This window comes from Tenebrio molitor, chromosome 7, assembly GCF_963966145.1.
Source record: "Tenebrio molitor chromosome 7, icTenMoli1.1, whole genome shotgun sequence".
NCBI lineage: Eukaryota > Metazoa > Arthropoda > Insecta > Coleoptera > Tenebrionidae > Tenebrio > Tenebrio molitor.
In genome coordinates, this window is record NC_091052.1 from 13,629,904 (window position 1) to 13,646,328 (window position 16,425).

Here is a 16,425-nt window from a genome sequence, read left to right on the forward strand (position 1 = left end):
GGTGGATGCGTCAAAATGCAAAAGAAAAAATCGACATATTTTCTATTTTTCGAATTGAGGAGTAAGTCGGCTGTCTGTCAAAGATTTTGTTGTGAAGGAATCGAATAAAAAATATCGCACATCTCTATAAGTCATTCAAAAAAACTCCCGACATTTTTGACATTTCGAATTTCTCAAAATGATATCATTAATGGTAATCTTTTGAAAGTTGTGTCGGTAATAGGATGATTAGGTCTTATGTACAGCAGTTAAAACATTAGGTGGTTAGTATCCGGCCTTCAAATAAATATATACCGGGACATTTTTTTATAGTATTGCCGTTATAACTTTTTATCTGCTCCGCCCACTAAAATTGACCAATCAGAATCAAAGCCAGATTCAATCTGTATACTTTTTCATCACATTTGCCACGTAAAAAAGTTAAGGTTAGAATTTTGCTGTCAAGTCCACAATTATTGTTTTAGGTTCTAAAAAATAAAATGTCATTAAGACAATTCGAATGTCAGACATTATTACTGTGTAAATCAGATCGTCTTAACAACCTAATTGATTGGTAACTAAGAAAATGAAATGGGCGGGGCAGATAAAATGTTACGTTGTCCTTAGTATAATACTGAACATTGCCCATACTTATTCCCTATGTTCAGTTTTAAAAAACACAGGTCAATGCATGTATGTAATCACGTAACCAAGATAACGAAAATAAGTACTTGACAGTTTAACAAAATGGTCAAGTTGTTTGAAGAAAAAAGTACTCATAATGCACTTATTTCATGGTAATTAGACCATTAGAAATGTGCGTAACATTTCCAATACAACACAACATGATAGACCAATTTCATCAATCGGAACAAATTTTAACACTATTGCAAAATTTCGACCATTTTTACAGGTCGTGTATAATTGGTTGCATAGCAACTCACAATGCATTGATCTGTGTTTTTTAAAATTGAACATAGGGAATTAGTATGGCCTATGTTCAGTGTTAAAAAAATGTCCCGGTATTTAGCGTAGGCATAGGCGACATTCTAATTCTGTTAACAGTGTAAAGTAATTTTTGTAGGTAACCAATTATTCTCCGGAGTTACACAGGTTACATAGTAAGCTTTTTTCCAATTTCATATTGTCATATTCCGTGGAGGGGGAATAGGGAGAATGCACTACAAAAATTAAAAATATTTTCTAACCTAATTTTATTTCGTTAAAATGTCAGACGTTTCTTGTGTTGCAAACAATTGAATTTCCATAGGTTGCTCTAAATATAAATTTATTTGAAGGCCCGTTACTTACTTATGAAATAAACAAATAATTTACGTATAAAATTGCAAATGACAGCAGATATTACGCGAGTTTTCTGAATAATCATCTCTCTCTCTCTTTTAGAAAGCGAGAAAATGGTAAAAGCGCCAAAAAATATAAAAGAAAAAAATCTCCATCTTACATCAAAACTGACTAGCGTAACATGACAAAAAACACGCTTTTTGCAGTGCGCTACTGATAACAGCCAATTCATTAGCTTCTTCAATTTATTCCCGCAGTTTGCAAACAATTTTTACGAACATTTCAAAATAAGATTTCTCGAACATGATAATTGATAAGACAAAGAATTTTGTTTCGCATTTTTTCAGGGTACCACGAATAGAGACAACACACAAAAATCTTTAAAAAAATCACAAATCTATCTCTTCTAACAGAGAAAATTGAAAATTTGTAGTTCAAAAAGTGTAGAGGTGTCAACAATTAAAAAATCACTATCTTGTCTATTTCTCAAATTCGGGAGTACGTTGAGTTATACAAAATCAATTATTCTTTAAATTCTGCCCTGCAAACTAAACCAAACTAGATACAAATTAGCACATTGGCCAACAGTTTTTATTATCGTCAAATACCGGGTGACTTTTAATGATTTAAACAAATTTAGTAGGTTGGCACGCCCGAATAATTGGTACGCCTAGTCATTTGTCAAAGTTTCTAAAGTGGACTCAAGCTGCAAAAAACCACGGATGAAAAATTAGGTTGGTATTAGCTGTCATCGAGTTTTTGACGAATCAATATTGCTAAAGTCCGTGTAATACCCTAAGGCAGTAAAATATCCTTGTCTAACATAAAAATTTTGGATGAAACGGACAACTACAAAAAAAAAACGTATCTCTGCTAGATCAATGGAATCTTGTTGTAGGCTGTTTCCTAAAAAACGCCGCAAACGGTGGCTCCGTTATTTATTATCCGATTTTAATAAACAAAAGAAGCAATACAAAACACTACAAAATGGCTTAATTTTTTATTTTTTTCAACATTAACTGTTATGTCAAATAAGCGTCACTTTGTTTTTTAAATGGAAACATGTATATATTTTTTTTATTCTGGTAGAGAATTTTTTTCTGATTTCAATGATGTCTAACTTTTGTGCAATAAAAATTCAAGAAAATAAATAAAAAGTTTTATTACGTTACGATGTTTTATTAATAAATTTGAAGAAAAAAAACCAAGCATGCCGTGGGAAAACAATGACAATGTGTGTACAGTAAATAACGGAGTTACGGCTTGCGGCGTTATTATGCGTAACATACGGTGTGATCAAGAATTAGTGAATCTGTTGGTAACAATGAAATTTACAAAGGTCAAAGGATCAAAGGTTCATTTTTGTAATAGCATTAAACATAACTGGGATACCCAAAAATGTTTTTAATGTCGTATCAATTTAAAAAATCCGCTCAGTGACAATTACAAGACAAAAAAACACCAGTACTTTTCGGTTGTTTCATTGCCAGGAGACTGTCATTGTTGATCACGCTGTATTATCATGCACATAAATTATTGCCAGCAGACTGTCATTGTTGATCACGCTGTATTATCATGCACATAAATTTTATAATTAAAAATATATGCTTTCATTCTATTGACTTGGGGTATTACACATGGACTAAGTATAGCATTGCTGTAATTTAAATCTATTTATGCTGCACCTAACCTCAAATAAATAATTACTAAAAAGTTACTAAAAACGGCCGCTATAAAATTCACACTAACGAAACTTCTGTTGCATACTGCAACTATAGGTCGTGCCAAAACCAAATAACGACCAAGACTGCATTCTATCCAGAAAACCAACCGACAACGTTGTGTGCAATTGCGGTCACGGAATTTTGGCCGTCACTTTCATGTCAATTTAAAAAAAAATTGATATAGTCCGTGCTTTATTGTCATTAACTCATTATGATTGACTTTTGGAATTGAAATCCAAAAATTTGCCATTTGTCACGTCACTCACTCAAAAAGCTGCGAACATGCCACCAATACCTTATTTCAATAAAGTGCAGCTAACATCCCCGTTTTCATGCAAGTTAATCACAAATTACAAGTCTTGGAATAGCAGCAAATGAGATTACGAATACGTAAGAGCCGCTTTACATCTCATGACAATGAAATGACAAGTGACGGCCACAATTCTGTAGATCTGATTAGTCTAGCAACCTAGTAATATCAAAACTGCCTAAGTGAATTTTGTTTTCACCAACTTAATTCAACATGTGGTGGTCATTTGGTTTTGGCATGGCAAGAATAGTTTTACTTTGGAGTAAAACAATCTTAAATTTTTGTAATTTTTCTAAAAAATGAAACGGCAACGTAGCTAGCGTAGTATTTTGTTACTGTGGATATGCAGGCTGCTAGGAATTGAACAAAATTAAAGTGCATATATCTTCTTCAGGAAGAGCGAATTTTTTTTCTAAGTATTTACGAGCTCCACTGGGTCCTTCCCTACCACGCTCTGAATTCGGAATTCGCCAATTTTGAAACACCCTGTATAGTCACCTAACACTATAGTATAATTCAGAATAAATGGCATCGCGGTAGGCGTTGATTCTCTAAAGTGAGCTTTATGTTATGTCAAAAAAATTAATAAACATGTCAAACCGTCATTACTTTATTCTGAGGTTATACGTTACATAATTTTGACATGGTTTTCACCCACAGCAGAGATAACCCCCAGACAAATAATACACTTTTCATAAATGAAACAAGGAAATTCGAAATACTTATAACAAGAAAATAAACACAAAACGATTTCAATGATAATATCAAGGCCAAATTAAAAGCGAAGGTTACCAACAGCGTCGAAACTAGGGTATTATTAGCAAGGGTCTTGCTGCCAACGTAAATTTGAATTTCCAACGCCTACCGAGATGCCACTTATTCTGAATTATAATATAAAGTTGACTCAAGTTGCAAAAAACCACTTTGCATTTGCAACAGCACTTTTAGGGTGTTAAGTAACCAGTAGGGGTGTCTTTCTCCCACCCCCAACTTAGCTTATATAACCACTGACGAGAGCCGTCCGAGCACTGTCCGTCTCTCTGTCACCACTCTGTCTTTACCTGTACCATACCTTTTGTAACACAACACAACACGAGACAATATACATTTGTTAAGTTATACATTCCGAGTACATCATTTATACCTCATCATCAAACCAGCAAACCACACATAGGGCATTAGTCATTTGAAATTACTTTAAAACTGTACTTATACGGAAAATATTCAATCCAAACTATGATTTTCTGGTCCCTTTGTGCTTTTATTTGTTTCAAAAATATGAAAAAAGTGCTGTTGCAAATGACAAGTGGTTTTTTGCAACTTGAGTCAACTATATGTAAATTTTCGAAGGTCAGTTGCAAAGTGGTTTTTTGCAACTTGAGTCAACTTTAGATTAGGATTTTTGCAAATTAATAAGTCGTGATAATGACAATTTGATCAATTTTGACTTTTGAACTGTCATATTTGAATTTGACAGTTAAGTGTACCTACTAACTACTAACATAAAATTGTAAATGTGTTGCCAATCGAACAAAAATAATTTCAATTATTAAAAGTCACCCGGTATCTACATGGCATAATTATCAACCACACACGCATTGATTTTGTTTTTTGACACATTGTATAGTTTTTAACTTGTTCATCCCCTATTACGTTACAACGATAATTACGGCGGCATAAAATTCCACAATTCAAGGCTTTTAACAAACCTTCCCTAATTGGTAGCGCCATTATTTTCCCAAAACAAACAACCACGACCTCTGCTTGCACCTATCTGCAAAAACATGCAAAATCGTGCGTGCAAACCCGGACGCCATATCGCACCAATTAAAAATGTATCTCTGTGCCACATCCCCAGTGGAGCCGTGGCAAAAGATTTGTAAACGTCACGAACTGCACCGTCCTGCACTTTCCAGAACAGGCGAGCATCGTCAATCTTTCAAAATTACGTCCGGCCGACTATTAAAATTCAAACAAGAAAACCCGGATAACGGGGATATTGAACAGTTCGGTGTGAAGCTGCAGAGGAGCGCAAGATAGGTGCGTCATACCTGAACCAAACAGTATATTCGGATTATGAGACAGGGTACGTCGCCACATAAAAGTTTTGTTGGTCGCTTTTCCGGATAAATTCTTGTTATAGTCGGAGAAATGCAAATGCATTTGCACATTTTTCGCGTAAATCAGCAGCACAAAACATATGTTGTCGGTACAAAGAACGCATTAGATTACATTCATTGTATTTTCAGTTATTTCTTGTCCCGTGAGACCGCCGCGCGCCGGTTTCGCCACCCATAAATCTGCAAAGTTATCGGTAAAAAGCTAAATAATGCGTTCTTTGCACAATCGGAAGAGATGGTGTTCCTCCGGCGAAATAATTCCTGCGCTCCTTGTCCTCGTGCAGGTGACGGATCAGTCTCGTCGAAGGAGAATTACGACTGCCTCTTGCATAATGGGCCGCTAATCTGCTTTCAAACAGATTATCAATTATTAATCGAACCCTAAAAGCGAGCTTAACATGTTCCATTAATGACGCGGACATTTTTAATGTGCACCATAGACGAAGATATAATTTGTATGTAAATTGTAAACTTGTGGATGTTCAAACATAAAACCCATCAGTATGGATGAATACTTCATTAGTGTTAATCAGAAACAGTAAAAAGCTTTCATAAATATCATGGGAGGACGCCAGAAATGAACACATTGGTCCATCGAGCCCGAGGGCCGACAAGCGGGAACTGAACGTGATTTATAGATGGACGGAACCAAATTAAAAAACTCTGGATGTTTATATATTGGGAGCTAGTTATGCGATAAAAAATTATTTAACCCTGCGATGTTTACTTCGCCGCAAAAATTGCAATTCCTGGTCAGCCAGCCTTAAAATGTTGTAAAACAAAAACACCACAGGCAGAATCGAAGATGTTCGGGAGTATTTAAGGGTTTTTTGTTTGTGTTGTTTGACGGGAAAGGAACGCCGCGTGAATTTTCATGCGGCAAAATAAATCAGGCTGATGTCCCAGACGAAGTTGCGACGATAAAGCATCGCACAATGTCGCAAGAGCAAAACTATGAACGTCACGCTCAACATCTATCGCTTAAATGTGTTTTAAGCAGATAATTAGATTATGAAGAAACACGACGCAAGAATTAGACGTAGATTTTAATTTAATGGGCCGCCGAACCGGCACATCCGTCATATTAAGAATGAATTTATATTTGCAAACGTGAGTGTGAGGTCGGACGCACCACCAAGATGTCGCCAAGTTTCCTCACAATTTGCTTATTAATATTTGCCAGGACTAAACAGTTTAGCATGTAAATCACATCGTACTCGGCGACGCTTGAATATTCATATTAAACGCACTTCGCATGCACACTTCCGCATTCGCATGTCTGCTGTTCCAATTAACCAATAGATTTAATTAATCTCGCGTCGCGCGTACCTACTCGCTTTTTGCGCCGGCCAAAGTGGCGTCTTGGCTAGCTTCGGCGCGATTATTAATCGAGGGCATTTGTTTGGCGTTGTTGCGACCTGTAAAACAAAGAATTCGAGGGAGATAAAAGTGGGAATGGAATTAATGGCCTCGATTAAACGAGGCTCTTGGTAATTTTATGGTCGATTAAAGGTAAATGTCAGGTGAACCAACACGTGACGCGTTTCGGAGTTTTTACGGCGACATCTTCCGTGAATTGTAAAAAATTGAAGGCGCGGATCGAGTCAGGAGAGCGACAAGAGTGACAAATCGAGTCATCTGGCCGGAGACAGCTGCACCCCTCGACTTCATCTGTTTTCATCTTGGGTGCTACTCTCGGTTTCATGGATTGCTTATTTTCTACTTCAGCCCATAATTTATGTATGAGCTCAAATGGTCTTGAATTTCAAATTAAACTAAGTGTGCTTTTTCAATTTTCTGACGTTTTCCGTGACAAAAACGCTGCATTTGTTGCCACACGCTGCTCAGATATGCAGCGAGATGCTAATGCATGCATAATTACTTATTCTGGTGAATTTTTTAGCACACCCCTTCTGTGCATAATTCACCACATTGATTTTTAAATCTTCTTGTCGTTCTGTTCGTTGTAAAACGCGACATCTTCCGACACCTGTCACTTTTAAAATTTGACAGTTGACACGACGTTGAGTTGAACATGTCTCAGACGTGACTTCGAGGGACCACAGGTTTATTATTTAGGCAAAATTTACTTTTATTCCTTCACAATAAAAAGTGCTTCTTCATTGAGACAAAATTCAAAACAATATAAAAATAACTTTACGTGCATTCATTAAAATCAAAAAATTATTCATTATCGAGTGAGAAGAGTGGCCACCGAAATCTCAAGTGCAATTTCTTTAAACTGTTGACCACCTCTAGTCACTCACAATAGGTCATGACCAGCTCCAATTTTGGTTTTGACACAAACTCTTTCCTAACAACTTTAATAGCTGAAATTTTCAGCTGCCGATCTGTGAATTTTATCAAGAACAACTAGAACTCATTTTGGGCTATGTGAGAGCGGTAGGTCTACATATCTAGCTGAATAATCATTCAGGATCAGGCTGCAAGAACATAACCTCAAAATACCGTATAAATCCGGAACGAGAAGTGAAACGGTCACCTTTCCCAGTTTTAGCTTCTCGTCTCTACGTCGCTAACATTTTTCAACTTAATAATATTTTCTTCTTTGCAATTAATAATTCGTTGTCTTGCCACATTAAATCCCAAATACTAGGGAATTTCTTGCCGCCAGGTTGCCGCTATATCGGTGATGACAGTTAATAATGATTGTTTATGTGTTTGACAGTTGACGCATTCATCAGATTTGAATTCTTCTCTTTAATTCTTTATTAATAACGTTTCCGAAAGGTATGTAGACACAAGACTAATTTTTGGTGTTGTTAATGTTTAGTATGTTTGCAGCGTTCACAATGAGTTTCTCTGCGAAACAACAGAAAGAACTTGAGATGAAAGTACACGAGAAGTTGTACAGCAACATTTTTCTTTTAACGCTGATGTATCCAACAACAAAAGACTTCAAAGCAGTGTTTAGAAAGGACATGTTTGTGAAAAACAATAAAGCTGCATTCCAGCACGTTATTTATTATCTCTTCACTGTCCTAGATCCAGATTTAACAAAAGAAAAAATCACAGTTTGGCCATTGTACGATGTTAAACTAGAACACATTTTTAGGAAGCAAGTTGTAGAAATGACGGAAGCAATAAATTCAAAATATGCTCATGCAAATGTCCCTTCTATTATGGCATCACATCTAATATCTCCAGGTGGTTTCAGTTTTAGCAAATTTATGTTGAAACTGTCGTTGCTAGTTATGTATGAACATTTAAAGAGGAATGATACAGTAGAGCCAGAAATATTAGCTCCAATTAGGCCACACACTAGTCCAGTGGTTACAAATGCAATAATAAGCAACATGAAAGTGAAAACTTTAAATGTGGAAGCGAAAACACAAGAAATGTGGAGTAAATTTGTAAAGGGTTTTCAGAGGGCAACTGCTGAAGCTAATTCTCTAACAGATGAACAAACACAAATTGAAAAAGACTTGTCTGAGCTTAATAAAAGGCTCAAAGAGAGCAGAAGGGATTTTATCAACACAAAGCAAGAAAACAATGAGAGATTATCTATTCTTAAAGAAAAAATCGTACATTTAGAAAATATTAAAAATTTGTGTGTGAGGAGCAAAGATTTGTTAATCTATTTAGACAGTGACCAGCTAGAATTAAAATTTAATAAGACTGAGTGGACAACTCCTGACAGCACTTTCCATTTACACAGCTGTGATAAAAAAGTGAACTTACATCATTTCTTCGAAAAACTTACTGTTCTTCTTGAAAATGAAAACTTTGAGATGCCCATGTTTGCAAGTGATCAGCTAAATGACAGAATCAAGGTAGTAACAGAACTCAGTGAAAACTTTTCTGAAATGGATCAGAAACTGTCAAGTCACAGAAATAAATTAACAGAATTAATCGAATCTTGTCCAACTGAAATGGCTGAACTGTCCAGAACTAGAATGAATAAAAAACAAGTTTTAGTTATTGCAGCACCTATTGATTCATGAAGACCTCCAGTGAGGATTGTTTGTGCTGCTTCTTTTAAAAACATTGCTTTATGGATATTTTTATACAAATAAAAATTATCAAATTAAAAATTTTCGAACCATGAATGTTTTTTTTCTATTGAACCGATTATTATCATTTGATTTTCGATAGGCTATGAGCACACTCTACCTTTCTAAATGTTCTAATCTAAACTAGACGCATTAATATTAAATTTGACTGTAAGATAAAAGTTTCGTTTACATAAAAATTAAAAGTGAATCAGTCTGAATTAAATGCAGTCTAGTGATAAGATTCCATTGAAACAAGAATCATTGCGATGTGGCCACTAAAAAAAGGTACCTATGTGCGAAAAATCGTATATTATTAAGAGTAGAACTGACTGTTAGGTGTTTTTAGTTTTTTGCAATTTTCTCAAAAATAATGAAGCGAAGCAAAGTATAATTTTTTCGGCTGAAAAGAAGCCCTTTGACGAGAGGAATCCAATGGTGCAAGATTCATTTAAATATTTATGTTATTAATTCAGCCTAGGACCGAGTAAAATGACTGAAATTAATTTTGGGGTTCCTTTTTTTTGACTCCTAGGTTACAAAATGGCGTCTGTGGCTGGAACTTTCCCTGTACCTGAATTTAATTCGTACATCGGGAATCTTACACCAAACACCATTCCATTCCTCTCTTCGATGCGCTTCTTTTGACATGAAAATATTTATGCTCGAAAATTTTCTTGAAAATCCCGGAAAACTGGGAAAACAAGAAATAAATCTGCAATAAGTTAAACCCATCTTATGTATATCGTGGTTAAACCATTGCGATCTGTTGCTTTTTTGTTTAATTTATGCTGAAATTATGAAGACTTTTTGTGAGGTTATGAACTTATCCACATACATATATGTCCACATCGGACTCATCGAACACTCATTGGATTCGTGTACCATTTTTTATTTGCAAGATGTTTGTACAAAATATTTACATGTCAGTTAAAATTTAATTTATATTCAACTTGTCTCAGAAATAAGTAAAGTTGACTCAAGTTGCAAAAAACCACTTTACATTTGCAACAGCACATTTATGGCATTAGTCATTTGAAATTACTTTTAAACTGTACTTATATGGAAAATATTCAACCCAAACCTTTATTTGGTTAATAGTTATTTAAGATATAAGTGTAAAAAGTTATCCTTTATTGCACGAACGGGTTTAAAATACGACCGAGGTACGAGGGAGTATTTTAAAAGATGTGAGTGCAACAAAGGAACTTTTTACACGTATGTCTTACAACATTTTATCTACGATCGTGAGATCATCACACCGGTTTCAACATAAATTTGTATAAAATAATTCATGGGTTCAATATTTCATGAATAACCAAAGTCGTTTGAGAACCACGTCGTTTAGCAACAATGTTTCCAACAAATTCGATTGTTGTATTCTGACAGTTTTGTGCCACAAAAGCGAGAAATCGTGCTCTAAAACTTTTAGAGAACGATTCCGTCAGTTTCTCTAAACGTCAACTTTGACAACGATTTTTAGTGCAAAAAGTGCCTACTTTTTACGCGATCGTAGATAAAAAATATGAAAAAAATGCTGTTGCAAATGACAAGTGGTTTTTTGCAACAGCACTTTTATGGCATTATTCATTTGAAATTACTTAAAAACTGTATTTATATGGAAAATATTCAATCCAAACTACGATTTTCTGGTACTTTTGTGCCCTTATTTGGTTTAAAAATATCGAAAAAATGCTGTTGCAAATGACAAGTGGTTTTTTGCAACTTGAGTCAACTTTAGGTAGGTACTTAATATTGACTCAAGTTGCAAAAAACCACTTTGCCTTTGCAACGGCACTTTTATGGCATCAGTCATTTGAAATTCCTTTAAAACTGTACTTATATGGAAAATATTCAATCCAAACTATGAGTTTCTGGTACCTTTGTGCCTTTGTTTGGTTTAAAAATATTGAAAAAACGCTGTTGCAAATGACAAGTGGTTTTTTGCAACTTGAGTCAACTTTACATTAACTTAACTTAGAATTCCTTAATATTTAGAAACAATTAGGTATACCTAGGTGTTTAAATACCTACATATATTTTTTTCCTAAACCTTGAAGTTATCCAATTAAAATTATTGAAAGATTTGGCACAAATTTCGTTACCCGCCTATGAGGATTACTTACTTCGCCGATGTTGATAAGCGAAGAAGAAAAAACAAATGCAAGAAAACTTTCACTTGTTTTTTGCTAACTTGTGCATAGCGGCTAACTGCTGCGCCCGTAACTGTTACCTAAGAGTGGAAGAGAAAAAAGAGAATGATATGGTAGATATTAAATAAAAACAATTTTGATAATAAATATTTTAAACTGACTCTAATGACTAAAATAATGACAAAATCCTCCTAAATTAGTGTATTAATTCGTAAAAATTCTCACGAAGTAATCAGAGTAATCACTAATCATTACAAGAAGTGTTCAAAGTGACCTCCGTTACTGTCAATTATACAATAATGAAGGCGCCGACGAAACGTTCCACTCTTTCCAGCAACCTACCTCTGCTATTGCGAACTGTTGTGGCAGCATTTTCCACCCGTTCTCTTAAAACTTCAATTGTATCAATTGGGATAATATACTTACCAAGTCCTTCATGTGCCCCCACAAGAAGAAGTAGCACAGAAATTCTCTTACTCGAGGAGCACTCCCCACACTTCACCAATCGCCAACACTACATTTATATACTCACTATTCGAAAATAAACGCACCATTTTCACAAAATTATAGCTCAAATCACAGAACCAACACGTAAACACCTGCCTTGTGCAGTCCGATAAAACTAACTAAAAATGTAATCCTCTTGTCTCTACTTCGACCGTGGAGCGAAAAAACTTTATTCTAAAAACACAATGTTTTGCACCAATTTTACAAAAACTATTATATCACGGTCACCGTCATTGGGTGAAATAACTAGAAAATAGACATCTCGTTAATTTATGAGGGGGTAAAATACTGAAATAAAAATTATATTTCGAAAAAATGGTACACTGCTGTACAGAAAAATCGCGTACACCTATTTTTCGCTGTGTTAAGTCGGTCTAGATACAAATAGATAAAACAGTGACAATCTCACTGACAGGTTATACCGTATTTACAAATATAATGTCAAAATCCACATTCACAAAGCACAAAATACTGGAAAACTTGATTGCTTGATTTTTTAAGTGTACGCGATTTTTTTGCACAGTAGTGTACATTGGCCGGCAAAAAAAATTAGCCATCACTTTTGTGTCACGTCAAAATCCAAATGTGTAATTAATGCTTTTTTGACACTGACATTTAAATGATGGCTAATTTTTTTTGCAGGCCATTGTACATAACAATTTTGTTGTTCTTGACGAGATCTGTCACTGATTAATTAATGCACAGTCGCGAGCATTAAATCTTGGTCGTCAAGGTCATTTTGAAATTTCCCTACTGTCATAAATTACAAATTTTGCCTGCTTAATTACGCCCAATGTCAATAAAACCTCAATCAAAAAAAATTGTCAAAGTTTTATTCTAAACATTTAAAATTATGACCCCAATATCGTATTTTAACAGAGTAAAAATTATTTCGCTGATAGAGACGGATGTGCCAGAAACTAGGGTGGCTACCCAGTTAGGATTTCCAAAAAGTTGACGAGATCTTGACAAGACAAGACAAATAGAATTTATTAGCGGTTATGCCTGTTTCACATTAGAGCACTTTCCGTTGCGTCAAAGAATGACCTTGACGACCAAAATTTATCACTCGCGACAGTACTTCTGAGACAGTTTGTAGGTACAATTACGCCCACGGAATTTTGGCCGTCACTTGTCATTCCATTGACATGTAAAGCGGCCCTTATTTATTCGTAATCTCACTTTCTATTATTAGAAGACTTGTCATTTTGATGCTGACTGACTTGCAAAAAACGCGCTTCCTCATTTCGTGCAATTTTGGAACAGGGATACTATCGGCACTTTATTGAAATAGGGTATTGGTAAAATAGCATGTTGGCAACTATCAAGTATGACATTGACAAATTTTTGGATGTCAATTCCAAAAGTCAATCATAATGACAATAAAGCATGGACTATATCCATTTTTTTTTAATTGAGATGAACGTGACGGCCAAAATTCCGTGGCCGCAATTGTATATTTGAAATGACATAAATTATCTACTGTAAATACAGGGTGTTTTCGAAGTTGAGGTGTTCCTTTTAACATGTGATAGTATGCGTTGTTCTACAGAGTTTTAGCCAAAATCACCTTAGTAAAATGTGTACGGCAATGAAGATACAATACAGGGTGATTCAAAACGAACGCACCAACTATTAGCAGTTGTACAGAATACAGGGAGAAGAATATAAAAAAATTGGAAATTTTTTCCCCAGCTTCAATTAAAAGTTAAGCGTGTTAAATTTAGACAATTTTAATCAAAAATGTTGAAAAAAAATGTTTTTTGTTCCAATTAGGCACATTAGACGGAGTATTCCTTCAATTGCAATAACATTCACTAATTAAATTAGTTTTCTTTTAGTCCGTTTGCCTTTTTAAAAACCGAAATTTAAAATTTTTGTTACACAATTTTTGAATAAATCTTAGGCCCGGTTGTATAAAGCGATGTCAAGTCGTTGTTAAAGTTAACATACTGTCAAGCGATCTGATTGGAGAATATTTAACATTTTATTTGAATCAGCCAATCAAATGGGCAGATTTCCGACTTGACGCATTGTTAGCTGACACGATGTTAACTAAGCTTTATACAACCGGGCCGTAGTCAATTAATCATGTGCTTGTATATGTCAACAAAAAAAATCAAAATTTCGAAAAATAAGAAAAAACAAAAAAGCATCAGGAGAACATTTGTATTATTTTTTTTGACGTTCCTCTCAGAACTTTATACGATTACAAGTAGTTGGTGCGGTCGTTTTGATACACACTGTATAAGCTAATTTTTTTGAAATTTTTTAAACCGGTCCTGCTCAAATTTGCGCTGATTTGTTAGAAATTAGAATTGACAAAAAAAAAAAATTAAATGAGCATGGACGTTAATCAAAAATACTGTCAAAATTGTCATCTAATTAGTCGGAATGGGTTTATCATTACGAAAATAATGAGCTCACAGATATGTTCCTAATGTATGGGCAATGTTATCACATTATCAGAATGCAGCTGCGGTATCCAGAGAGTATACTTGTATAATGTGTATAATGGTTTGTTTATCACTCTCAAGGATGGAGTAAACACGTTACCTACAGTGTGCGTCAAGATAATATGCAACGTTGCAATTGCCAAATAAACGAGTTAGTACTGCCTTGGTCTAATTACGAGTACATTAGACTCACCTTTAACTGTCGTATGACTAACCTCCATCAGTTGTCAATATTAAAAAGTGTTCCCAACAAATTCTTTCTTGCCTCTTACCAGCGGTAAGTGCTACTTATCCTAGTTATCCCAAATTCCCACGCACTCAAATTCCGCAACACGGTTTTCCTCATTTTTAGATGAAACTAGTGGGGATCGAATTTGCGCCGTTGTGCGTCCCGATGCACCGAAGATACGAGGTTCTGGCGGGGGCAGGCGCCTTCCTGTCTTTCGCTATCGGCGGCTTCCTCGGCCTGTTCATCTGTCTCTACCTGCTCTTCACCCCCTTGTGGTTTTTGGTCCTGTTGTACCTCGCCTGGATGTACCTCGACCGGCACACTTGCGAAAACGGCGGCCGCACCAGCCTCTGGGTGCTGAACTGGCGATGGTGGTACCACTTGAAAAACTACTTCCCCGTCGATTTGGATTGCGTCCCGGGGCTCGCTCTCAACGCCAAGCTTAACTACCTATTCTGTTGCTTCCCTCACGGGGTACTCCCTGTGGGTCCGTTCAACGCCTTGGCCTCTGGCTGCAACAAGTTTCACCAGTCGTACCCGGAGTTCATCGTGAAGACGGCAGTTGTGCCCCAGTTATTCCTTCAACCGTTCTTGCGAGAATTGGCGTTGGGTATGGGGATGATTTCGTGCTCGGCTAATTCCCTGAATTACGAGTTGAGCCGTCCAGAAGGGGGGCACATCGTGACTTTGATGCCTGGTGGTGCGATGGAAGTCTACAATGTTCAACCCGGGAAGTACAAATTCGTGGTGAAGAACAGAAAAGGATTTGTGAAGGTGGCCTTAAGAAATGGATCGCCTCTTGTGCCTGTTATCTCGTTCGGTGAGATCGACGTGCTCGACCAAATCGAAATTTCAGGACTACGCAAGTATCAGGAATTTTTCAGGAAATATTTAGGGTTTGTGCCTGTGATTTTTAATGGAAGAGGATTCTTCCAGTACTCGTTCGGTGTTATTCCACGGAGAAAACCAATTACTACAGTCGGTAAGATTGTAATCAGTACCCATCTGGTAAGTACTCTAATCGAGTGTTTTTCGTCAGTGGGAGCGCCGATCGAAGTTAGCAAGACGGAAAATCCTACAAACGAACAGGTAAAGGAGCTGCACGACAAATTCGTCCAAGCATTAGTCGCTCTATTTGAAGAGTACAAACACAAGTACTTATTGAATCCGGAAGAGCAGCAGTTAGAGTTACAGTGAAATAAATAAAGCCTTTCTAAAACAAATGTTTTTAGAATTTTTTATTTACAAATTGTCATCCCTAATGTAAAATTTTCTTAACGAATAACGTTGTATAGCTATTAACATACCTAGCGATGTTATGACTATCATAACTACCGCAGATGTCGGTTTGAAATTCAAGCTCGTAGAGGTTGTTATGATTCATAACATCCGTGGTTTGTTCAATAGTTTACCGGTTTCAGAATAATTAGAGAGAATTTAAAACAATTGAATCCAAAAACTCGGTTTAAAATAGATTGAGTTGATCGCGTTTGCATGATATGTTCAGGTGTCATAGTTACATTTGGTTGTTTATACAAACAGACACTTCGCAAAATGAGTTTGAATGATAGTGTTTTACCAGAAAACATCTGAAATGAAGCAAAACAAGCTTTAAATAGCTTAATACCGGAA

The 16,425-nt window shown here is 35.8% G+C and overlaps 1 protein-coding gene and 1 long non-coding RNA gene across 3 annotated transcripts; both read left to right on the forward strand.

Annotated features, from left to right (window-relative positions):
- Positions 1-4,889: 4,889 nt before the first annotated feature.
- On the forward strand, positions 4,890-9,505 carry LOC138135140 (uncharacterized). 2 transcript variants are annotated; one of them, XR_011160873.1, is made up of 3 exons: positions 7,375-7,729; positions 7,779-8,186; positions 8,241-9,505. It is a non-coding gene; the product is annotated as an uncharacterized lncRNA (long non-coding RNA). The 2 variants fall into 2 exon arrangements; XR_011160872.1 differs by having other exon boundaries at positions 4,890-8,186.
- A 5,133-nt stretch (positions 9,506-14,638) lies between these two features.
- LOC138134729 (2-acylglycerol O-acyltransferase 1-like) lies at positions 14,639-16,016 on the forward strand. Its single transcript, XM_069053189.1, has 3 exons — positions 14,639-14,841; positions 14,917-15,775; positions 15,833-16,016. The coding sequence occupies exons 2-3, from the start codon at positions 14,917-14,919 to the stop codon at positions 15,988-15,990; spliced, it is 1,017 nt and encodes a 338-aa protein (XP_068909290.1). The 5' UTR covers positions 14,639-14,841; the 3' UTR covers positions 15,991-16,016.
- Positions 16,017-16,425: the final 409 nt, after the last annotated feature.